Source organism: Lissotriton helveticus, chromosome 11, assembly GCF_964261635.1.
Source record: "Lissotriton helveticus chromosome 11, aLisHel1.1, whole genome shotgun sequence".
Classification (NCBI taxonomy): domain Eukaryota; kingdom Metazoa; phylum Chordata; class Amphibia; order Caudata; family Salamandridae; genus Lissotriton; species Lissotriton helveticus.
The window spans coordinates 824,506,801-824,531,702 of NC_136072.1; the positions used below are offsets into that span (position 1 = coordinate 824,506,801).

At 42.3% G+C, this 24,902-nt stretch overlaps 1 protein-coding gene across 3 annotated transcripts in view; it reads right to left on the reverse strand.

Moving 5' to 3' along the window:
- LOC144792107 (myoferlin-like) overlaps window positions 1-24,902 on the reverse strand; it is a 3,514,236-nt gene that overhangs the window by 2,482,673 nt on the left and 1,006,661 nt on the right. For all 3 annotated transcript variants that reach the window (XM_078666976.1, XM_078666975.1, XM_078666977.1), the window contains exons 9-10: window positions 13,223-13,328; window positions 12,003-12,080 (exon numbers count right to left, since the gene is read on the reverse strand). In XM_078666976.1, the coding sequence (XP_078523102.1) occupies window positions 12,003-12,080; window positions 13,223-13,328 (184 nt within the window). The remainder of the gene's footprint in view (window positions 1-12,002; window positions 12,081-13,222; window positions 13,329-24,902) is intronic.

Sequence of the window (24,902 nt, forward strand, 5' to 3'; positions counted from 1 at the left end):
CGATTTCATGCGGTGCCACCTCGGTATTGTCTGGAAAGGCGGCAGCAACCTGTGAACGACATGAGTTGAGGGCAGACATCAAGGAAGCTAGGTAATCTGTCAGCATATTACATGAAACATCGGTAATACTTCGGGGTCTAGGAGTACCCCACATGTTAGGGGGGCGGCCGAATACGACCTCATACGGGGACAGACCTGATCTGGAATGTGCGACCATGCGCATATAAAACAAAGCGACTGGCAGAGCTACTAGCCAGTCCACACCTTTTTCTTTACAAACTTTTGCAATGCGGATTTTCAGGGTCTGATTATGTCTCTCGACCAGACCGGCTGCTTCAGGATGGCGTACACAATGAAACTTCCACTGGTACCCTAACAACAGGGAAACGTGCTTCATTAACTCTGAGGAGAATGGCTGACCGTTATCAGAATATACGACTCTAGGGAGTCCATATCTAGGGAAAAACTCACGAACCAACTGTTTGGCAGTGGTCGCGGCTGTGTAATCTGGGACTGGATATGCTTCTGTCCATCTGGACAAAGCGCATACAACTACAAGGACATACTTGAAACCTCGACATCGCTCCATCTGAATATAATCCATCTGGAGGACCTCAAAAGGGTGGTCAGGAGGCTGGAAACCACCTTGTTCCACCGGGACACTTTTACCTGGATTAAACTGACAACATATCATACAGGTACGGACTTTCTGCTTGGCTGCAGCTCGTAAATGCTTGTTGAACCAAATATTCTGGATACTGTCTAACATAGCTTTTTCTCCTAAATGTGCTGGACTATGTGCGGTATTAATAATGACTTGAACCATAGAGTCGGGGAGAAACCATGTGGCTCTACCCTTCGTTAGCCATCCTTGATCTGTCTGGACCCCTCCTTGTTCAGACCATTTCTTGATTTCTTCAGGAGTAGCATGTAACTGTATATCTATGACGTCTTGTGTAGGGTCCTTAACTGTCATGCATGTAATCGGATCTGGAGTGTGTGTTAGGTTAACTGGACTGTCTGGAGTCTGTGCTGTAAGCTTGGCTGTGCGGTCTGCTAGATCATTACCTTGGGAAATAATGTCAGTGACTTTCGTATGTGCTTTGCACTTCATGATAGCGATAGATGTCGGTAAATGTATGGCATCTAACAGAGCTTGAATAAGGAGACCATACTGAATCTTGGTTCCATGAGAAGTCATAAAACCTCTCTCCTGCCAGAGCACTCCGAAGTCGTGTACAACTCCAAATGCGTAACGTGAATCTGTATAAACATTAACTCTCTGGTTCTTGGCGTGTATACAGGCTTGTGTCAGAGCGACTAGCTCTGCTGCTTGAGCGGACAGGGTATCAATACGGTGTGTTTCAATAACTTCGGTGTCCGTAGTCACTGCATACGCGGCGACTAGTTCTCCTGTACTAGTTCTCATACATGAACCATCCACATAAAGTGTCAGGTCAGGATCTGGTAATGGAATGTCCGTCAGGTCTTGTCTTGGCTTTGTCGTAATATTAACTACTTCCACACAGTCATGTGGGTCAGGGTTTAAACTAACTGATGGTAACAGTGTAGCAGGATTCAGGACGTTGCAGCGTCTAATATCTATGTGTGGCTGGAACAGTGTCAATTCATAACCTGTTAAACGTGCAATTGTCAAGTGCTGAGTTTGTGTTCGGTTTAAAAGAACTTCCACGGCGTGTGGAACTTGTACTGTCAGGGAATGTCCTAAAACTATGGAATCACTTTGTCTGATAGCTAGTGCTGTGGCTGCAACTGACTTGAGGCACGCAGGCAACGCCTGGGCGACTGGATCTAGTGTGCTCGAAAAATAAGCACAGGGCTTGTATTGACCTGCTTGATCTTGTGTGAGAACAGATAATGCTGTACCTTCCCGTTCAGTAACGAAAAGTGTAAAAGGCTTACTGTAGTTCGGTGTAGCTAGAACTGGAGCTTGGCATAGGGCTTTCTTTAACTCATTGAAACTAAGTGTATGTTCAGATGTCCAAGGGAGGACAGTCGATACGGCTGCCTCCTGTGTCGTTAACTGTATCAGTGGCTTGGCTAGAAATGCATACTGGGGAATCCATTGTCTACAATAAGAAGTAAGGCCGATAAAGGCACGTACCTCCTTCTGGGTTCTGGGCTGGGGAAGACTCGCTATTAACTGGATACGGTCGGGTGTCAACTGCCTACCCCTCTTGGACAGCAAGTGTCCTAAGTATACCACTTGCTGAACACAGAATTGAAGCTTCGAAGGTGACACCTTGTGCCCCATCTCGGCTAGGAAATACAGAACTGTCAGGGATGCTCGCTCGCAAGCACGTTCAGAACGGGCTGTGATCAGTAGATCATCGACATACTGGAGCAGGGCAGTGTCAGTTGGCATGTGAATATTGTCTAGTTGTCTCTTGAGTGCTTGACTGTAAATACTAGGACTTTCTGTGAAACCTTGAGGAGCGCGTGTGAACATATAGCTCCTTCCATTTAAACAAAATCCGAAAAGAAACTGGCTATCTGGATGAATTGGAACACTAAAAAATGCATTCTTGAGGTCAATGACAGTGAAGAACATGGCTTCGGAATCAATGGCTGTCAATAGGGAAGAGATGTCTGGGACAACTGGGTACTGTGGAATAATACATTTATTAAGCTCTCGTAAATAAATCACTAATCGATATACTGGGGGTGCATTTGGATCAGTACGTTTCATGACTGGAATGATCGGAGAATTGCATACATTGGAGTCAGTTTCTACAACTACTCCTTGAGCCATGAGCTCGTCAATAATTTTGGATAAGGCTGCTACAGCCTCAGGTGGCAATCTGTACTGTCTGATTCGGGGTAACACTACACCTGGTTTGAGAGTCACACGATGGGGTGTGATTTGCATGTAACCTACATCAGTTGGACCTTGCGCCCATAAGTGCTGTGGAACATTAGACAATCTTGAATCAAAATCTCGTAATACATAGTGACCCTTAAAGTCACGTAGGAACAATCGTATTCCCTCTGGGGAACAGCAAATAACTGCACCTAATTCTTTCAGTGTCTTAATGCCTAATAGGTTTTCTGGACATGACTTAGTAAGTAACAGATCAGTAGTACGGGACAATGGACCTACTTCTAGAGTAACTGGCTTTGAGATCTCATTTATAATGGGTTTTCCTGAAAATCCAAGGGAAACATTTCTTGAGCCTGAGAGCGGAGCCCCTGGAACTTCGGCATGACTAATTGTGGTCCTACTTGCCCCTGTATCGATCAAAAACTTTCTGTCTTTCCCTAATACTTGACTGTGAACATAGGGACCTTCTTGATCTACAGGTATCTCGATGAGAGGCAAGCCTACCTCCCTCTCTAGGCTGTTTCATGAATATGGCTGGTACTCTGGATACTCTGTCTGTGCATACTGGTACATCTGCGATGTAACGTGCTGTGTTGCAGCGATGGGCTGCGGTGCTGTAACTGTCTGTGGTGCATTCTGCGGCTGAGGAATCTGTGAAACTTGTTCTTGTCTAGGCGGACGTGGTCTTTCTTTAGTCTTACCAGTAGCTATGTTATGTTTCAGAACTGCACACTCGTTTATAAAATGACCTGGCTGTTTACAATAATTGCAGTTCCCTTTAACGGGAGCTGCAGGATGACTGGCTTGATTCGGACCCCTCTTCTGACTGTCTTGAGGAACAGATTGTGCAACTAGCACTTTCATTTTCGTGTCTTTCATACGTTTTCTCTCGTGTTCTTGCTCTTCCCTGATTCTATTCTGGTGGTACTGGAGCATCTGGAGCATCTGGGACGGAGTATTTGCTTGCCAGGTGCTTTCGACTTTCAAAACTCGATTTTTAATTTGTGGGCTTGAATTCTCGACTAATTTAGTAACGAAAAGATGAGGGTATGACTCACTACTTGTCTTGAGACCACTGTTGATACTGAAACATTTTTCAAATCTAGAATAAAAATCACTAATATCTTCATCTTGTTTCTGTTTACAGGCTGAGATTGCATCCCAGTCTTCTTTTCTCGTTGTCAATAATCTGGGTAAAACTTGAATCAATAATTCTGGTAATTCTTTACATTTATCTCCAAGACCGGTACCTGGTACTCGTGCCTTGTCTTCAGCTTCTAGAGCTGTCCAATCGATCTTTTTCTCTCCCACCTCCCATTCCTTTTCCTTTAACTTTTCATACACCCCTGCGGGTAACAGGACCTTTAACATTTTAATGATATCTGGGTAAGTGTATTCTCCCATACGGAGCATGTCTTTTAATTCTCTATGGAACCCTGCTGGATCTTTGTCATGACAGGGAATTAATTTCTTCATTTCAAGAAGTTCCATCTTTGAAATCGGAGTGTATACAAACACTCGTTGCATTACGCCACCCGCCCCTTGGACTGGGTGGACTTCTCGTAACGGATTCTGTCTGTCTATGTAGAATGATTTACTTTCTGGGGGTGAGACATGAACAAAATGCGGGTTCAGAAACGTTCTATATTTGTGACGCTGTTCTAGAATGACACTAATTAAATCGGTACCTAGACCTCTCCATCTATACTGGAGTAACTCGTTCAGGATATCATGCAACGGACCTGGATCAGAATGTTGACCCTCATACAGAGTAATGAGGTGCTGGATCATATACATACCCACCAGTCGTTGCTCGGCTGGGGGCAGTTTCAGAAACATTTGTGCCACTATTTCGTCTGGAAAAGTGGTAGAATCAGTAATCCATCGGACTGCTGATCGGGCTAGTTCTTGTTCATGCATGGTACTTAACTCACTATAACCGATTCGTGATTTCAGGATGTGATCGGTAGCTTGAAATACTTGTTCTAGAGAACCTTGTTCTGGTGCTGGATGATGAAAAATAGACTTGTGTTCTAGACGTAAATGGCGATCTGGAAATCTAGATTTTCCTACATACGCTATTCTGGCGGAATTCTCGTCTTCCTCTTCAGGATCAGAGGTACTTTCTTTCTCGCTTACTTGTGCTGCTTTACGCTGGTCGTGTAACCTTATTATTTCTTTACGAATTTTCTTGTACATACTCTCCATGGCACCGACGGTCTTGTGCTTACCCTCGGCTATATTATCACTCCACCTTGTCAGGATTCTCATTTCGGCGGGATCTTTAGACGGGTAATCTTGTTCTCTTATTAGACAATTGATCAGGAACTTTAATATCATGAGCTGAATCTCGGCTTTCCTTTGAGACATAATCTCGCCAATACTTTCTGGATCATCCCCTGTACGGATGAAACGATATATTCTGTCTAGATCTTCTTTCATATTCGGCAAGGTGACTAGATACTCGGTCACTCTCCTTACACGTAAGGAATATAAAACCATATTATATTCGCCTGGAACTGGATCATAGACACATTCGTTAAGGGTTTGCCTGATTTCTGTAACAGACTGATGTTTGGGCGTGCGCTGTAACGCTTGAGCATGTAATTCGAGTAATGTTGAACGCTTGTGTGGCGGCGGGGTTTGAGGAAGACCTCCTCCTGCGGCCCCTAAACTGGAATCGTCGATTGACATTCTTCGTGCTGACAGGGTCGGTAGTTGTAACGTGGGCTGGACTTGTATGGCGGACTGGACCGGGGGAGCTGTTAAGGGCACCCCGGTGTCTGAAGGAGCAGGAAGTGCCTGATTTACAGGGACTGGCGGAGCGCGAACAGGATTTGCATATTCTGGGACTGTGTCGTCCAAGTAGGACGAAATAAAAATATCAGCTGCGGTCGGTTTGTGACGTAGCTTGGTCGGAACTAATGGTGGCGGGAAATTACTAGATGCCTCTGGGGTCGCTTTTGGCACACCTTCGGCAAGAAGAGGATACATACCCTTAATGAGGGCATGCCTCTGTCTGTCTAACTGTTCGGCTTTGACTTGTTCTCCTATCTCGATTAATTCTCTTTCTTGGGCTCGTTCCTGGGATTCTCTACTTAACTCTGACTTTCTGACTTCTTTCTCGGTTCTTCTATGAGCTTCCTTACGCCATAACTCGATGGCATCTTTCTGTGACTGTCTGGCTTTCTTTTTCCATAATGCTTCTTCTACTCGCATGATACATTCGGCATCCCATGTACCCGATACGGGCCATCTATACTTTTCTCCTAACTGTTTGGTATACTCTACCCATAAATCTAGATACATTATGGCGCTTATGCCATGTTTCTGATACATAAAGTGACCTGGACTGTCCCTAGGTGGGACAGGAACCGCTTCTTCTAATAAACCCTTTCTAGTTTTTAACTGACGTAACTTGGAAAATATAGGCATGACTGAACTGTAATCTGGACACAATACAATACACAATGAAAACACGAAATCACGTCACACTCATACCACAACATTAAAAATACATGAAGAACATTATAAATAACAGTTCGAACAGAATATTACCTGGAATACTGAAAACAGAAACAGAACAGAATTTCTCGAGAACGGAACAGACTAGAGTTACTGGATGCACTGCTATAACAGTACGGAACATACCGGTCCCATAAAGGGACGCATCAAGACCCGTATCCACCTAGGTGAACACTTCGTTTGTGAGTCTGGGCACCACCAACCCACGGACCAGGAGTCAATTTAGATTGGTCCTGTCTAGATACTACCCCAGCAATGGTACTCACCGGGCAGCACGGAACGGAAGGCCTCGGACTGGACTGGACGACGGACGACGAACTTCGGACTTCAGTTACAGGTGGGCCTCCGGATACCTCGGACCTTGGACTCTCGGCTTGGGCTCTGGTCGGGACTCGCCGCGTTCCTCCACCGTCTCGTTTGGATGCTGGACCGCCTCCTCCGTCTCCTCCGTGGGCCTGAGGGATACTTGGAGCAGAAATATCTGCCAGTGCACGGTATGGTTCCGTCACGACTGCAGAGGGTCAGGGGGTCGGCGTGGCTTCACCGACGCGTGGGGAAAGGTCAAGTCCCTATTCGGGCGCCATTATGTGGTATATAAATAAATAATACCGGATCTATTTTTGAATGAATGAATAAATAACAGATAGCTCAATAAAATAAGAGTCAAGATTCGAGGTAGTAGGAGTTTCTGCAGGTTTATTACAGCATAAGGACAGGATCAGGACAACCTGCATAGAACGGGGGTAACAGGGCCCGGCAGCTGCCGGGGCTGGGTCAGGAATGAGCGCGCTAACTTTTAATAACAATACATCAACTTATATACATAGCGCAAACACATAGCATTACATTGCAGTAGGCGTAACAGTGGGTGGAGCAGAAGGCGTGACGCGTAGCAGTCGCGAGAGATAACAGTAAAAGTAGGTGTAACTGGGAGTATACATAGACATGTGGTGCAAACGTAACAGAATATGTCATGAATGGGCGGAAACATAGGAGGGGGCTACCTAAGGAGCCGGGACCTCTAACCTGGTGGTGCGCGAAAACTGGCAATGACGTGTTACTAGGAGAAGCTGGGGGCTACGAACTCTGTGCTAGGAGCAGAGACTAGAGTCTGGAGGGTCGGAGCGACATGTACCTAAACCCTATCTGGTATCTGATGTTTAGGGAACATGTTGATATAAACTAGGAGTCATGAGGGGAAAAGCTAACTTGATTCTAAGACTGGACCATACATTATTCTACATGAAATGCGTGATGAGGAATATTAAATGACCAGTAAATGCAGTATTTCTCTAACATGGAGCCGAGAAGGCTAGACAATGACGGAAACTATTGATGCAGTTCAGTAGCTTAGGAATGCAAAGAAGGAGGACTGAACTGATAACTGGAACTATAACATACTTTGGCAGACTCAGAGGCAGAGCCAAGCTGCACCGGGCACTGCGAAGCAGGAAGTAAGTGAAGGGTCGAGGATACAGGTGGGGGCTGTATCGCTCCTCAGCGAGGCTTTCAGGAGACAGGAGCTGAATCTGATGTCCGGGCCCTTTTGAGGCCTAGAAACGGGGACTTTATAATGGAATAACGTGCACACTGAGAAACGTGGCAACATAACTTTACATAGGCCTGATATTCGTAGTATTCACGAGGACTGGAAAATGACATACCAGAGGTGGACACAACTATAATTGCGTCATTAATCGGACATGGGGAATAACATATGCATATTGGTCATGCACACATAACATATGATGGATGAGGCGTAGGGACACAGAACATGGCAAAATTTACTTTTCCACAGACCATAAGGATGGTCCAGAGGCAGTCCTTCTCTAGCATGATATTGCAGCTAAATGTACTTTTATAGATGCGTGAGCCAAACCCGGCTTCGCTAAAAGCAAGATGTATGGAATAATCTCATGTGGTGCCGAATTCAAAGGATGAATGTTACTTCTTTGACACCAGAGACTACATCTCTTTCACTTCATATTATAGGTTTTATTCATACTATCCGCCCTGGCCTTTGAGAGGATGTCTTTACATTCTTCTGAGATGCTTAGATGCTGAAATTAACAGTGCTCAGGAGATAGGCCGCTAAGCGCAAGGATTTTAGGTCCGGATGAAGCACTTGTCCCTGGGACTCCGTCAGAAGCGATGGTATTGGTTGGAGGCGAATCGGATGGACCTCCGATAGCAGCAGAGGCTCCGTGAACAAGTGTTGTCTGGGCCACCTTGGGGCTATCAGGATTAGTCTGCACAGTTTTTTCTTGATCTTCACAAGCACTCGCAGCAGCAGGGGAATTGGAGGAAAGGCGTAGGCAAAGACACCTGACCATGCATCAAAAACGCATTCTCCCAAGATCCCCGCTGGGGAAGCCAGCTTGCGAAGAACCGGCATTTCCTGTTCTCCGCTGTTGCAAAGAGGTCTACTGTTGGTTCTCCTCATCTTCGAAAAATGTTGTTCAGGATCCCTTGGTACAACTACCACTCGTGGCAGGAAGACTTGAACCTGATGAGAGTATCCGCCTTGATGTTTTGATCCCCCGGGAGATGTTCTGCTGTTATGGATACCCCTTGTCATAGCGCCCATTCCCATATGTCCTGGGCTTCCTGAGAGAGGGAGAGTGATCTTGTTCCTCCCTGCTTGTTTAGGTAGTGCATTGCAGTTGTGTTGTATGTTCCTATCAACACAGATGACCCTCTAATTCTTGGAAGGAAAGCTAGCAATGCGAAGTGGACTGCTCTGAGATCCAGTAAGTTTATGTGTAGTTGTTGCTCGTGCAACTTCCAGCGACCGCTGACTTGAAGGTCTTGAAGGAACGCTCCCCATCCTTCTAGGGATGCATCTGTTGTCACTGTCAATGGGCCTGGCATTGTAAGGAATGAAAGACCCTGCGAGACATTCCGTTTTCGGGTCCACTATGTTGCTGCTTGAACCATGACCGGCGTGACTTGGACAACATCCTCGAAGGATCCCTCCGCTTGACACCATTGCAGATCCATTTGCTCTTGCAAGGGACGCATTCTTAACCTTCAGAAAGGTACGAGGGGAATGCAAGATGACATTGTACCCAGTAATGACTTGTACTTGCGTACTGAAATACACTTTCTTTTTGTAAAGTCTTGGAAGAGAGATATCATTTTCCTTTGATGCTTGAGCTACAGGATATCTCGTCCTATAATCATCTAACATGAACTGTAGATCCTTTAACAAAGAAGATGGCACACTTGTCATCTCTTCCTGATGTTCCTGGCGGTATTGTTGCTGGGGACGCTCTTGAAATTCATATTCATCTGAATCCTCCTCTTAGTACTCCACCTACAACTGAGACGGGCTACTAGCATAACCAAAAGGACCGCCATCATCTTCGTCCCCTTCCGAATCTTCTTCTTCCAGAAGGTGAGATGGTACCAGAGGCGACACCTTACTTGGAGAGGTAAGTTCTGGTGTAATTGTCCTTTTCCAGGCCAAAAACCTCTTTTCTGGGGGGTTTTCCCTCGTCGATGAGCGCGTCGATGAGATCGTTGTCAAAACCGTCGACGATATCATTGTTTTCGACGCTACCGTCGACATTGTTGTCACCGTTGTCGTTGCTGCTGTCAACGATCCCGTCTACACTGCCGTCGTTGACGATCCCGTCGACGACCTGGTTGTAGTCGTAGACGCCGTTGTCGCAGGTCTCGATGTTGACACTGTCGTCGATGGTGGTACTGTCGACGGCGACAAAGCTCTTACCTCAGGTTTTTTCATCGACGATGTTATTTTCCTCGTCGACGCTCCCGTCGACGATACAGATTTCTCCACTTTCTCCTCAGAAGGTGTGGAGGGTGGTTTCTTAACAGTGATCTTGACCTTAGGGGGAGATTTTGAGGGCTCTGAAGTACTTTTCTTGGTATGTTTAACCCTTGTAGCATGACCCTTCTTCTCCTTTTCTTGGCCTGAAGGAGATTTTGAGGGACTGCGCACTGAAGACCCTGGGGTGGTCTTTTTAAGGGCCTTCTCAGGTCTTTCCCCTGAGGTATGAGCCTGAGGAGATCTGCTCCTTTTCTGAGATCTCCTGGAAGAGGAGGACTCTTTCTCACTGTAACTGAATATGATCTCCTTCCTAGCTTTGACCTTTTGAAGCCAGAGTAAAAGCCTTCCTTCACGGTCCCTCAAAATTTTATTGGAAAAGGAACGACATACCTTGCAATCCTTTGCCTGATGGTCTGGATAAAGGCAGTAGATGCAGTCTTATGAGGAGCCAATTCTTAAAGCAGGTGGCACAAGCTCCGAATAATCCTTTTTTCTCCTTGTCAGCCATGGTAGAAGAAGGAGAAATAATCTGAAGGTCCAATCCAACTTGAATATACCTGAAGAGTTTGAGCAGAGCTCAAGGGAGACTCCCTAGCACAACTTGCGGTAGAAAATCTGAGGAGCAAAAGGTTCTCCCAGGAGGGTCCTAGGGGGTGAGGAGCTCTGATTGGTTCAGGAAAGGTTTGGTCCGTTTTACATAACGAGGGTTATGGGTTGCAAAACTATGGGTTTGCGATACTACGAAGCATTGCTTTTTTATGTACCTGAGACTCCCGTCTCGACGATGGGGAATGATTCAGGCATGTGAATCTATGAAAGCTCCAATACTGGAGTAAGTGGGCTACTACAACACTCAAATAATTCAATAATGGATACAAAATGCTGAGATACAATGCATCATTCTAAATATGTGGTCTGGTATTTATCTCATCAGAGCAAGAAAAGGGGATAAAATATATGGACAGCCTAAAGGACCTGCACAATTGCCTGTTTCCTGAATACGAGTGACCCTTCTACTGCAAGGACTGTGTTGAAGAAAAGGAACAAAGGGATACCACCCACAACCAATAAAATTTGAATAAGGACGGTAATGTTACATACTTGTAATCCGAGCTCAGCATCGCAAGTATCGTCACTGAAGTCATAAATGTATAATATTTCCACCTGCCCACATGTATCCCAGGAAATGTCTTTTTTGATAAAGCAGAAATCATCATCCATGCTTTAAATTACAGTTAAAAATGCATTTTCCCAAAGTGTATGCCCAACCTCCAAAGAACAAACAGGCAAGTGTCTGAATTTTACTTTCTGGCAATAACCCCTTTTATACAATAAAAAGGCAACACTGCAGCAACTCGCAAAAACTGTGCGTATGGATAAAAAAACATGAACTACTCCATTAAGGAGACAGCAGTTTCCAAATCCTAGCACAGAATGTACTGACAGTTTCCCTCACATTCTGACTTCTTTTTGAAGACAATCTTCACAGAAGCGTCATTTGCTGAATAACCGAGAACCGGGAAAGATGAAGCATTGCTTATTACTGAAAGAAGATTACTATGATGCACTACTAGGATTGCAATTAAGTAACATTTTCTTCTTCAGGATGTTCATCAATAGTCCTAAACCAAAAATAAAATAGCAAGTTCATCCCAAGACATACAGTTGTCAATAGTCAACAGCAAAAAAATAAGACTTGGGACATTTTTCTGACAATCAGAACATTATGTAAATTCACAGCATCTTGCCTAATTAAAGTGTCATTTCTTGAATCCTCATCTTAACAGAGTTTAACGCTAGTATGACCCCAGAGTTACAGCTGTAAGGTTCTTCCCCACTTACTGAAAAGACTCCGGCGTTCAGACGTCCTTAAATTCCGACCCTGGAAGATATAGCATCGCAGTTGGAAATAGTTGGGCCCTGAAAAGTAAGAAGATGAACGTCTTTAGAATACCAGTGACTCAGTTAGAAAAAATTTATTCTGCTTTTATAACATTTGGATAGATCATTCGAAGTCTTAACCTGAATAGTAATAAAAAAAGAAAAAAATAAAGGAGGCCAGTCTACAACCAGAATGAGGGCACCATATAATGAGAGCTGGCTGTGAGATGGCTGTCAGGCGTAGCAACAAGAAAACTTAGACAGTAGGGGAACTAAGATGTGACAAGATAAAGTGAGAGGATAATGCAATCACACCAGTAAGATGGGAGCCCAGATTGGAAATTGGCGATCAAAAAGATGTGCATAAACTAAAAACAGCTAAAGTGAAAACTAGGAATACATCATTGTGACTACAGCATGCCCTTCAGATGTCTTCCCAAATGGAAAACCTTTTCAAAATAAAAAAAAGCACCTGTCCACTTCAGTGACCAAGACTTCTGTAAAAAAGAAATGTTTTGTTTGGTAATGATTGGATGTCTGTTGTCACTTGAAGGTTGGGATCCCTACATGCATAGCCAATCACAGAAAGACACAATAGCAATCTGACTAATTAATATTCATTAGTCATGTCATTTTGTGAGCTGCTGAATATGAGCGATTTGGGTTTCAACTTCTTTGAACATAAATGTAATCGCAAATTCTATTCCCGTTCACAATGCAGTGGGTGAACAATTTGCATATCGTGATTTGCCAACAGGGCTACTTTAGGCCCCTCAAGTGGAAACATGAAGGGAAGTCCAGAATGTGAACAGCAAGAGAATCATCGAGACAGGGAGCTGGCTGGGACACATCAGACAAGGAGCGGCCATAAGAGGATAGTGCAGAATAGGAATTAAGGGAGAAAAACACAGACTGGGACAAGTTAGAATGGAGAGCGACCTCAGACTGTGAGAGCTGTGTCATCAAGGTATGTGAGCAATTGTGGAAAGGTATATAGAGTCATTCTTTATACGAAGACCGCCTTGCAGTCTCCATACGTTTCAGTGGGACTCCACACTGGGTAACCAGTACTTACATCCTTTGTGTACCCCTGCTTGTACTCTCCTTTGCACTCCCTCTCTACTCTCAAACTGTCTGAGTAAAGTAAACAGTATAGCTCATGAGCTGTTTGAGTAGCTTACGGTCAAACTGGCAGCAGATGATAGGGGTATTCAGCTGGAGTATATCTTTTGCCTGGCACCTTGTGGCTAAATCCTTCTCTTGCTCCTGGCTTTGAATTTCCACACCCTGAAGAGAGATGGGTAATTAATTACTCCTGCATGTACTTTAGACTCCACAGCTCATTCTCCCCACACTCCTGCCACCCTGTCAAATATAGTCATATAAGCAATGGTAAGGAACGTCTACTTAATATTATCGGCATGCAAAATAATCTATTTGCTTTCTCAACGTGTGCCTCAATGTACAATCAGAAATAAAGTACCCTTCTGGAAACTATTTTACTACTGGTTCAGAAGCTCTAGTCAATTATTAATAAGGCTCCCTGTTTTCCGTTTTTACTGATTTTTACATATAAATGCAGACAGAAAACATTCAGTTTCTTGTCTGTATTTATTTTTAAATGTGGATAAAAACGGAAATTGGGTTGCTTTTTGAGTAATTCTAAATATTGTCTGCCATGACTGCAAGGCCAATAGATGTGTGGATTGATAGATAAGGGGGTTAAAAAAGAATGGAATTTTAGCAAAGAGGCTTTCACAGCAGTTGCTATACACAAGGTTGATACTGAAATGTGACTATTTTCATACAAGTGCATTGATTTATCTTCTGCAGGTGTTCACAGCACTGAAACCTGGCAGACATTCAAGAGTGACTGCATATTTATCGTTAAATAAATGTGCAAATATACTAATTTCAGATTTGTTTTTCAACAAAACCCAAAATAAACATGGATAAACACAGATAACATTTGCAAAAAAAAAATAAGGATAAATAAAGACGGAAATGGCAACAAAAAAAATACCATAAAACCGGGAGCCCGAAATATTATCCAGTGGGTAGCAATGCTTCTAATAACCTCTATAAATGTTTACAAAGAGCCTGGAGCATAAGGTGACACGCATGTAGGTGTATGTGACAAGCGGGAAACCCCTTTTTTTCCTGCAAATGAACATCTTTGCAGACCCTTGTTTGAAAAGTGAGCCCATCGTTGTCTTATTTGATTGATGGTTGAGGGGGTCATCATAAGTGTAACTATCATATGTCCTTGAAAAACATTGTGGGACCCAACACACGCAGTCTTACCTTGGAAGGCACTTTTCCGCATTTCTAAGACTGGTGGCATGCAGGTGGGGCTGTCCTCTGAGTGCGGCATGAATGCCATCGCCAGAGCATTAGCACTTATATATATATATTTTTTTATTTTATTTTTGTAGAGTATAGCTAGGACAAACAATATTATAATAAGATTGGTCGTCAGAAATAAAAAACAAATCCGAACTTTACACTGATACACATTCTATACATTTGTCAACTGAAACCATAAAACATGGATGAACATACTCTAATTAATCGACATGCTTTAAATATTACCACATAAGTCCAGCAAAACCATATATTCCTTTATAACTACCTAAAAGTCTAGCCTTCAAAAACTACAAGGAATTTCCCCTAATTTACTAAAGTGCTCTTAATACAGACTGCCTCTTCATACACATAATTACGGACGCTATTTACATTAAAGTGCATTCATTTGGGGAACTCTAACCATATACTGTTGTTTTCCAAACACGATAAGAGCCTCCAGCCAATTGTAACTCATATTTGGAAACCATCAAGTAACGATTGCACCTTCCCAATGTTATAAGACCCTAAAGTGACTTGTGCCTAATTACCATCAGTTGTAATAGTATTGCATCCTCCAATTTACAACAGAAGTAAAGACACTCCTTCTCATTATCATTGTGTGCCATTAAACAATAAAAACAGGAATCCATTGATAGCTGTTTAAAACCGTCTAACTGTGCTAAAAAATGGCACTATTGCAGTGCAATCATACTTCCCCTTAAATATAAAGGCCTAAAGTGCAATGTGCTAAAGTGCCTGATTTTTGTCAATATATCCTAATTGTCAAAAAACTTCCAAACCGCTGTAAACTTTTCTGTTTACTCAACCCGTTTAGCATATGCTTCTTCAAATCTCCTTATCCTTTGCATTTTGTTTATCCATTTAGGATAAGATGGAACCTCTTCAGATCTCCAGTTTTGGAGAATTAAAGAACGTGCTACTGTGGAGCAGATTGTAATGCACACCTCTTTGGCTTTGGTCAAATCTGACCTTATTTTAGAGAGACCGAAAAGAACCACTTCTGTCTTGGGGTCGATCTTCTTTTTAATAGCCTGGCTTATTGCTGGGAAGATCTTGCTCCCAAAAACGTAAAGCTTTGGGCATGTAAGGAATATATGAAGCCAGTCCCCCTCACCATGAGCCTGGCATCGAAAACATTTATTGTCCACTTCCGCATAGCGCCTATTTAACGGTTTCGGCGTGTAGTAAGCCAGCCACAGTGACAAAAATGCCATTCTTTTAAAATTGGCTGGTCTCAGGGCCTTGCTTCCTACCTGGGCTATAGACGGCCATTTCTGGTGAGAAAAGGTGCAATTAATTTCCCGAGTTATTCTTCCCAATAATTCCTCAACCAGGGGGAGTGCCTTACATTTTATCAACAGAGAGTACCAGTTTCCTACCCTGTTTAATTTAGCTTTATATAGGGCATTAACCTGGTTAATAGACACACCAATTGACAGTAGATTGCATTTTTTTAATAAAATTTCGATCTGCAAGTATTCCAGAAACCCTGGCTTATTTCGATTACCAAATCTACTTAGAACCTCATCCCAAGAGATCACTGTCTTAGCAATTAAGAAATGGCCTAGGTCCTCAAAGCCACTATCCTTCCATCTCTTAAGCCGACTGGAGTGAATTTGTAGAACAAAAAACTTGCATTCCTCTAACTTCAGAGAAATAAACCCTAACGAGTCCGCTTGTTTAAAAAAAGATTGCAGTCTATCCGAATAATCATGAATTGTCTTCTAACTGGACTTTTTAGGTAGTTAGGATGTTTTTAAAAAGATTGAAATTTGTGTGCCGGACTCACAAATCATTCTTTCCAAAAAAATATGTCTATCCGATCATTAGGTTCCAGTAGACGTGCTGTAAGATCTAATATAGCTGCCTCGTAATAAGTTTGAATATTTAGTAAGGGATACATGACGTTACAACGCATGCTTTTACAACGCATGCCTTTACAACGCAGTTTTTACAACGCATACTTTTACAACGCATAATACTTTTAGGCGCTGGATAGTGAATAGTTTAATTTACTATTCCAACTCCAGTCCCCGTGGATAGTAGGGAAGGTTATTGGATAGTAAATTAACCTATTCCCTATCCTAGAGCGCCCCCCAGAGCAATGCGTTGTAATAGTTTGCGTTGTAAAAGTTGCGTTGTAAAGGTATGTTGTTGTAAAAGTTTCGTTGTAAAGGCTGTATACCTTTGGTAAGGCTTAACCCCCTTGATTTATCTCAAGCTGTAGTATGGGCAGTTTAACCCTTGAGGCCTTTTTATTCCACACAAATTCCCTAAACATTGAGTCGATTTCTATAAAATACTTGGAATTGATTTTCAAGGGTACATTTATAAAAAGAAATATTAAGAGGGGAAGAATGGACATTTTTAAGAGTGCTTCACGGCCAATCAAAGTCAAAGGTAAAAGGGTCCACTTATCCAGTAGGGTTTTAATTTTATTCCGCATGGGTAGATAATTCAGACTAAATAATTGTTCTAGTTGATTAGAAACATAGATACCCAGATATCTAATCAGTTCTTGTTTCAATGCCTGAATTTTTAAATTAGTGGGTAAGAAGTTACAGTCCGCATTAAGTAATAAAATCTCCGTTTTATTTTGGTTCATTTTGTAGCCTCCTATTTGTTCAAATGTTATAATTCTAGAAGAACTTCTTCCAAATTCTGCTTGTCAGGACATAAGTACATAATTATATAGTCCGTGAAAAGGTTCAACTTGGCCATTCCCTTCATTTGGGGCTCTAATCAGGGGGTTTCCACGGATTCTTATAGCCAAGGGTTCGATGGAAAAAGTAAAGAGTAGAGGCGACATCGGACAACCTTGTCTAGTTCCACAATTTATATCTACTACCCCTATTGAGTCACTATTTAACTATAACCCGGGTTTGGGCACCTTGATATATGTTTCTCAGCATATTTAAAATTTGCACCGGTATACCCAGTCTGATCACAATGGATAAGTGCCTGAACAATGGGGGTAAAACCAATCCAGTGACACCAGCTATGTATTGGGTGCCCAAAACACACAATAAAATTTAGGATCCGCACTGCGTCACAATATTTCTGATATCTATCCTAACACCGAACCCCTTTCTAAATATGTGGACCCTTTCCAGTGCCCTTTAACATCTACATATCCGTCATTTATTAAAGACACAGGAGACTTCATTTCTAAGATTGAAAATAAACCTTTTAATGAAGACCAAGAGATCCTGGTCACAGTAGACATCGAGGCACTGTACACATACATACCTCAAAAAAGAGCTGTAGAGGTAGTTGCCACACTACTTAGTAGAATAGGTGATAGGCCAGACAGATTCATCTTAGAGTGCCTCGAGCTAGTATTATGTAACAACTATTTTGAATTCAAGCAGGCTCTCTTCCAACAGATAAAGGGTACCAGCATGAGAGCTTTGTGTGCTCCCAGCGTGGCAAACATTTTCATGGGAGAGTGGGAACAGAAACATGTCTTCAATGAGGCGGCGCCGTTCTTTGAGAATGTCAGACTGTGGCGTCGCTTCATAGATGACATTTTCTATGTTTGACAAGGAAATGAATAAACTTTAATTGATTTTATTTCCTGGCTCAACTTGAGTGATACCAATCTAAAGTTCACAACAAACCATAACAAACATAGGGTCGAATTGTGGGATATTGTCATCATAGCCAATCAAGGAGCCTAGAAAGACATTTTTTAATAGAAAACCCTCAGCTAAAAACACCATCCTGCAGCATGAGAGCTACCATCCCAACTATCAAAAAGACTCCATTCCATTCGGGGAGTTTCTTAGAGTGAGAAGAAACTGCTCTAACATAGCAGAATATAAAAAAACATGCAGGACAACTCAAACAGAGATTATTAGACAGGGGTTATCCCAAGCGTCTAGACAGAAAGTCATTCAAAAGGGCTAGATCCTACAACCAAAATGCTCTGCTTTTGGGATCCCAACGAAAGAAAAATGACAAGCTAGTGTGTGGCATTAATCATTCCCCCTTGAACTTCAAAATTAAAACGATACTAGACAAAAATTGGAACATCCTTAATACTAGAGAGGACCAGGGGGCACTGGAAAAACCCGTCCTGACATACCGGTGTAATGCTAATCTTAAAGACAAATTGGTCCATTCCAGAGACTTACTGAACAAACCAGCGCCAGACAGGTCTATCACAGGTCTTAATGTAATTCAAGGTAACCACAGATGTGGTACAAGTGTGGCCTGTGACACAGCCATAGTTACTGACCAGTGGACCTACAAAGGATGAACAGGCAGATTGTTAGATCACACCAACTGTAAAAGCTATAATGTGCTGTATCTTATCCTGTGTCCATGCGACCTAGGATACGTAGGTGAAACAGGTAGATAATTTCGCCTCCGACTCTCTGAGCACAAATCTGCTATTAAAACAAAGAAAACCACATCCACACGATATGGAAAAACAACACTCAGAAAAAGATCTACGCTGGGTCATGCTGGAAAAGGTTAAAACCAAACCAGGGAAGAGTGAGACAGAAGTACATAAAATGAGAGAAACATATTGGATTTTTACTCTGAATACGGTCAGGGAGGGACTCAAAGAGGAAATGATATGGAAAATCAGCTAAATCTGCGAATATGACTACTTACCACAAATGTTTGATAATTAGTTATATCAGTAGACATGTCTGTCTACCATGTTCTTGTCTTCCCACACCATCAGTTGCATTTGAGATTTCCCTTTATAGACCCATTCCTGCTTTTTATAGCGGTTGAAATCCAAGGGAGGCTCATATAAGACCATCAGCACACACCACATATCAGGATATATGTACACATGAAGAACAAGTACACAAGGGGTGTGAACTGTGAGGTCCTTTCATAATGTATAGATCAGATAGACTGTTAGTGGGTAAATAATATATATAATGCCAGTCTGATTTTACTTTCTTTTTACTGCAATTTGCATGCCTCTCAGGGACTATCACTGACTAGTACCACTGACGTAATCAGACAATCCATACCATATTAATGGTTGATAAAGTATTGAGATTTACCCTGTATAATGTTTCAAATTATTTTCTCACATAACTAGGTAACATAGTAACGACTGACACCCTATCAGCAATTGGGCAATACCATTACCTTAGCAATCAGAGCCCGCTGTGCGCATAGATCCACATGCTCTTACACCAAGTGGACAAGGCAGGATAGTCATTTTGCATTAACTGTATCACATAATAGACATCAAAAACCATTGATATAGTTATAAGGGAAACTAATGAGTCCCATGTGAAAATCAGTCTATTGGTGTTATTTAAGCTTATCAATTCCTTATAATAACATATCCATGATTATTTGGGAAGGATTACTTCCCATTCTCCATCTTTAGGAGCATTTGAATATTAACTCAGTGTAATATTGACTAATGGATACTATTCTAAGATGGCGCCTATTCACAGGTGCATATACAGGAATAGGTTTAAAATCACGACGTCGTAGTGACGTAATTACGGCGACGCTACGCGTACAAAATGGTAGATGCGCAATGGCGCGCTTAGTGCGCCTCGGCAGGCAGCCAAAACTCAACACTATCAGGAGGTACTAGATAGACAAAGACAAGACTTTTTAAGGAAACATGCTGACAATTCTGCAAACTCAATATACCGCTACCCGCGGCCCATCACTGAGCTGACCCTGTGATACAACCTGAACAGTGACAAAGCGTCACACATCAATAAGACAACCTAAACAGCGACTAAAAAATTCAAAATGAATGTGGAGTAATGAGGCTACTGCCTCGGTATCCAAAAACTCGCCACTGTCAGAAGGAATCTGACAGACGAAAACAAGACGGTAGACGCGCTTAGTACAGACAGAGATCAGGGCATGGTGAATTGAAAAGATAGATGCAAGCCACAGAGCAGAGGTGTGTGCACTTCAAGACCACGACGTAGTCCATTTGGTATATTTATGCTTTGGTCAGGATAGATGTTAGTTGTATTACCACAGTTGAAGTAACTCAATACATGTGCCCATTATTTATTTATTTATCGTATATTCCGTATCCCCCCCCTAGCCTTTTGCTAACTACTCTACGGGTTAATTTTTACTTACTCTCATAGTGACCTTTTCAAGCGGCATTCCCGTGCATAGGAGTATATAGGCACAGTACGTGTATTAGTGCCATTAAGCACGCATATCGGCTAAGTGGTGCATATCTTGATTTTAGCGTAACAGACTCATGGGGACAGTTACAGCATATACCTCGTAGACACCACTCAACGGAGTATTACATAGGGAGTCGTTGTAATACATTGTCTCACGAACTAATCCAACATGGACTATGACAGAGCCGGCTCTGGTGATTACCTCACCATTCTAACGATAACATTCAAACAGCAGCGGAGGGGACGTTTATCTAGTCATCATAATTATAGTAGTAACAAGACCTCAAGTGACTATGGTCCAACATTAATTTTGCTGCAATTAACTCTCTAATTTGTGAAGATAGCGCGAGTGCAACTATATTTTTAAAAAAAATCTTTCAGAATGAATATTTCTTTATCTGCCCTGCAGATTAAGTTCTAAGAAGTACCCACAGCAGTTCTATAACTATGGACAAGGCACTAGTGTGATACAGTCCTTTAAAGCAGTGTGATACAGTCCTTAAAAGCAATCACCAACAGGAGGACTAGCCACCGAGTATATATTAGGTAATACCACACACTAGACCTAAACAATGTCTACCTTTGACCACAAATAAATATTTGTAATAACACAAATGTTTGTTGTTGCCCATTATGTCCGCTACAGCGACTATTGGAGTAATGGCACATATGGTTTAAAGAGAGTTTGAATTAGATAAGAAAACAAAAATAATCTAACTGGCTAAAGAAAGGATACCACAACCAAAGGACAACAGTAGTGCTCTAAGGTAATACTGTAAACAATCACTTTCTTGTCCCTATCCCAGATATTAACCATCAGACTTTTTAACTGAAGTTTGTTGTCCGTCTCCATGTCATAGGGCTAGGAAAATTGTAACAAGCCAGCCTTGCCCATAAGGGAGACCAGGGACAAAGAAGAGCATCTGAGTGCCCATACGATCCGCTGAAATAAAGCAGGACTAGAACCAAAGGGTTAGTCAAGCATATCAAAATGAAAAATTAGGGCTATAAGGTGCAACACACTAGAGTGTTGATTGGGCTATAAGTTAATAAGGCTTCTTCAAATAGGCCAACCCTCTTTTGGTCTGCTTTGCACAGAAAGTTTTAGTTTTTAAAAGTACCTTCCTTGCCGTTTTTTTTCCACTCAATTTGTTGATTCATCTTTCTCACACTGTACAGCACGGTGAAGGGTCTGATCTTTAACATCACTCACTTTGCATGAACACAATGTATAGTACCAGTTTCAAATAATGAATTTTTATAGTAAAATAAATTATTTCGTAGGGCTTTATGATTGACATTCATCCCTCTTTAAATTATAGATCCCCTACCATACTTCCGCTGCACTTAAATTCATAATAGTAAAGTGGTCCTGAAGAAGGTGGCTCTAATCATTTTTACCACTGAAACGTGCCATGGCCTGGTAGTTCCAGCAGGCTGCATAACCATGGACATTTATGAAGATTTAATCACCATGATTTTGTGATCTGCAAGCCATTTTATTGCTGGAAACAATGGACTGTAGTGTGATGTTTGTATGAGTGTGTGGTATGTTTTGACTGTATGTGCGGTAGGTACGATAGTGTTTTTGGTAGGGTGATGTTCATATATTGTTTTGTTTATTTGATAATATTTACTGTATTTATTATCATCTTTTGTTCTATTAATTGTTTATAGATGTCACATTGCCTTTCTAAAAATTGCCTGTATATATGACTGTTTAAAAAAAAGAAAACAATGTTTGTCTCATTATCTATGAAATGGTATCATAAGAATAAATAAATAAAAGAGACAAAAGAAATGAAACAAAAATAATTCTTTTAAGAAAGCTTATAATCTCTTCTTGTATAATTGTTGTATCTTATAGTTTTGAGGGAGATCCCAACGGAGCCAGTGTTGGCCAAAGTGAATAATTGGGTGGTCGAGTGGGAGGTCCATATATTTGCAGAGTACAACGTTGGGCCCAGACTTTCATTAATATTTTAAAATCCACAATAAGAAGACTAATTGGCCTGTATGATTTGACATCCTGGCCGTTTTTCCCCTTTTTAACAAAGCTAACCAATATAGACTCCTTGAAACTTGAGGGAACACAGCCTCCCTGTTTGATATTATTAAACATTTTCACCAGGAAGGGGGTCAACTCCTTAAAAAAGGTTTTATAAAATTCATTTGGGAGCCCATCGGCTCCATAGGCTTTAGACTCTGCAATAGACTTTACCGCACTAATAATTTCTTCTGCAGAAATAACCAGCTGGAGCTGTTCTGCCATTGGCCCTGCGAGAATAGGGAGATCAACCTCCTCAAAGTAATTATTTATTTGAGCCGCTCCAGTTTCATATCTGGTAGTGTATAGCTGCGAGTAGTGCTCTAAGAAAACTTGAGCTATATCTTCTATATCAGTCAAAGAGGTTCTTGTCTTGTGGTCAATGATTTCAGAAATCATGGCTGCTTCCTTTTCAGTTTTGGTAGTTCCGGCAAGCATCTTGCCGACCATTTGACTCTACTCATACACTCGCTGTTGATATGAGCTGGAGCTGGCAATCTCTTCTATTAAAAAAAACTTCTTCAATTCAAACTTCGCCCTATCTAGCTGAACTTTTGCAACCCCCATCCCAGCGGGCTGTGTATTTCGTAAATTTCGTTACATTTACTACTGCCTGCTGAAGTTTAAAAATGTTATCTCTCCTCTGTTTAGCTTGGGCGGCTGAAAGTGCAATCATTTTTCCACAGAGTGCTGCCTTAAACCCACCCCAAACTGAAAAGATTTCTGCTGTATTCTCATTTATCTTAAAGAATTCTGCAATCAACTCCTTTGTGTCAGCCACCCATTGAAGGTCCTGCAGGAGGAGACGATCCATCTGCCACCTGGGTCTTGGCCTCCTGCATTCCTCAATTTCCACTTCGAGTTTAATAAAGGAGTGGTCAGAGAATGGATTTATCTCTATTTCAGTGGTGATATAGCCCAGGGATTGAGATGCTAAAAAGAACTTGAAGTTGGTGGTAATTTGCAATTCCTTAAGGCCAAATAGCAAATTTGTGGTGCTTCCAGAATTGCATTTAAGGAATCGCAATTTGCAATTCCTTAATTGCATTCGCAAAATAGAGAATCACACATTTAGCAATTCTCTATTTTGCGATGGTCTTTTGGAATGATACATCCCAAAAGGCTTTTTCCAATTTGCAAACGGACCGATTCTGAGAATCGCCCGTTTGCAAACAGGAAAAAGGCTTGATACATATGGCCCTAGGTTCAGAGACACCCAGAAGGCACATACCCAGGACTGGGTACATTTAATTGACAGTGCTATTACGGCTCTGGAAGGCTGGCTTCACGGAAGCAAGGTATAGGACTATGAAGAATGTAACAATTTGATAATGAGGGAGCACATCCTTAGCAACTGTCAGAACCAACTACTGCACCAGTACCTGGTGGACTCTGATCTGACCTCTCCGCAAGAATTGGGAAAGAAGGCGGCCAAATGGGTCTGCACCATGGTTAAACAGAAAAGCCATAGAAGTGGTGGTGACCAGAAGAAGGATTCTTCCAAGGCCCAAGAGAATGGCAGGGATAAGTCTAAAGAGAAGTCATCTGAAGGTCCCCGAAAGTCTTCCTCTGGGGGAGGGTCCCAAACTCCTATTTCCCCAGGAAAGAAACCTTATTGCTATATCTGCAAAGAGAAAGGCCACAAGAAATGAGACCCCACTTGCCCCAAGGACAGCAATAACAATACCACTACTACTACTACCACACCCACTAAAGCCCCAAGAAGTAGCCCTCCAGGTGGTAGTAGTACACCCAAAAATTTAGTTTGGTTGTCATGGGGTACTGAGGTGATTACTGGCCTAGCCTGATCCTCCACACAGCCCATATTAGTCTGTGATGGTGGCAAGGGTTTTACCACTTTTACTGTAAGTCCCAATACCTTGGGAAAGTACATACAGGAGCCTCTGATTAATGGTCAGAAAGCTTTAGCCTCTAGGGACACAGGGGCTAGTGTCACCATTGTGACAGGAAAACTAGTGTCTCCACTTCAGCTTTTACCTGGGTAAATGTACCAGGTTACCAATACAGATGGTGTTTGGACAGATCATCTCATGGTCATAGTCAATCACAGCTGGGGAGGGGTCACTGGCCCTAAAAGGGTTGCGGTATCCCAAACCTTACCGGTAGATTGCCTCTTTGGTAATGATCTTGCAACTTCAGCCTGGGTCGAAGTAGAACTGAAGGCCCATCTAGAAATGTTAGGCCTCCCTGAGCAGGTTTGTGTGACCCTTAGGGCCCCAGTCCAACAACAGGGACATCAAGGACCAGTGTGCCCGAAAGAATGACCCACCCTGCTCAACAGAG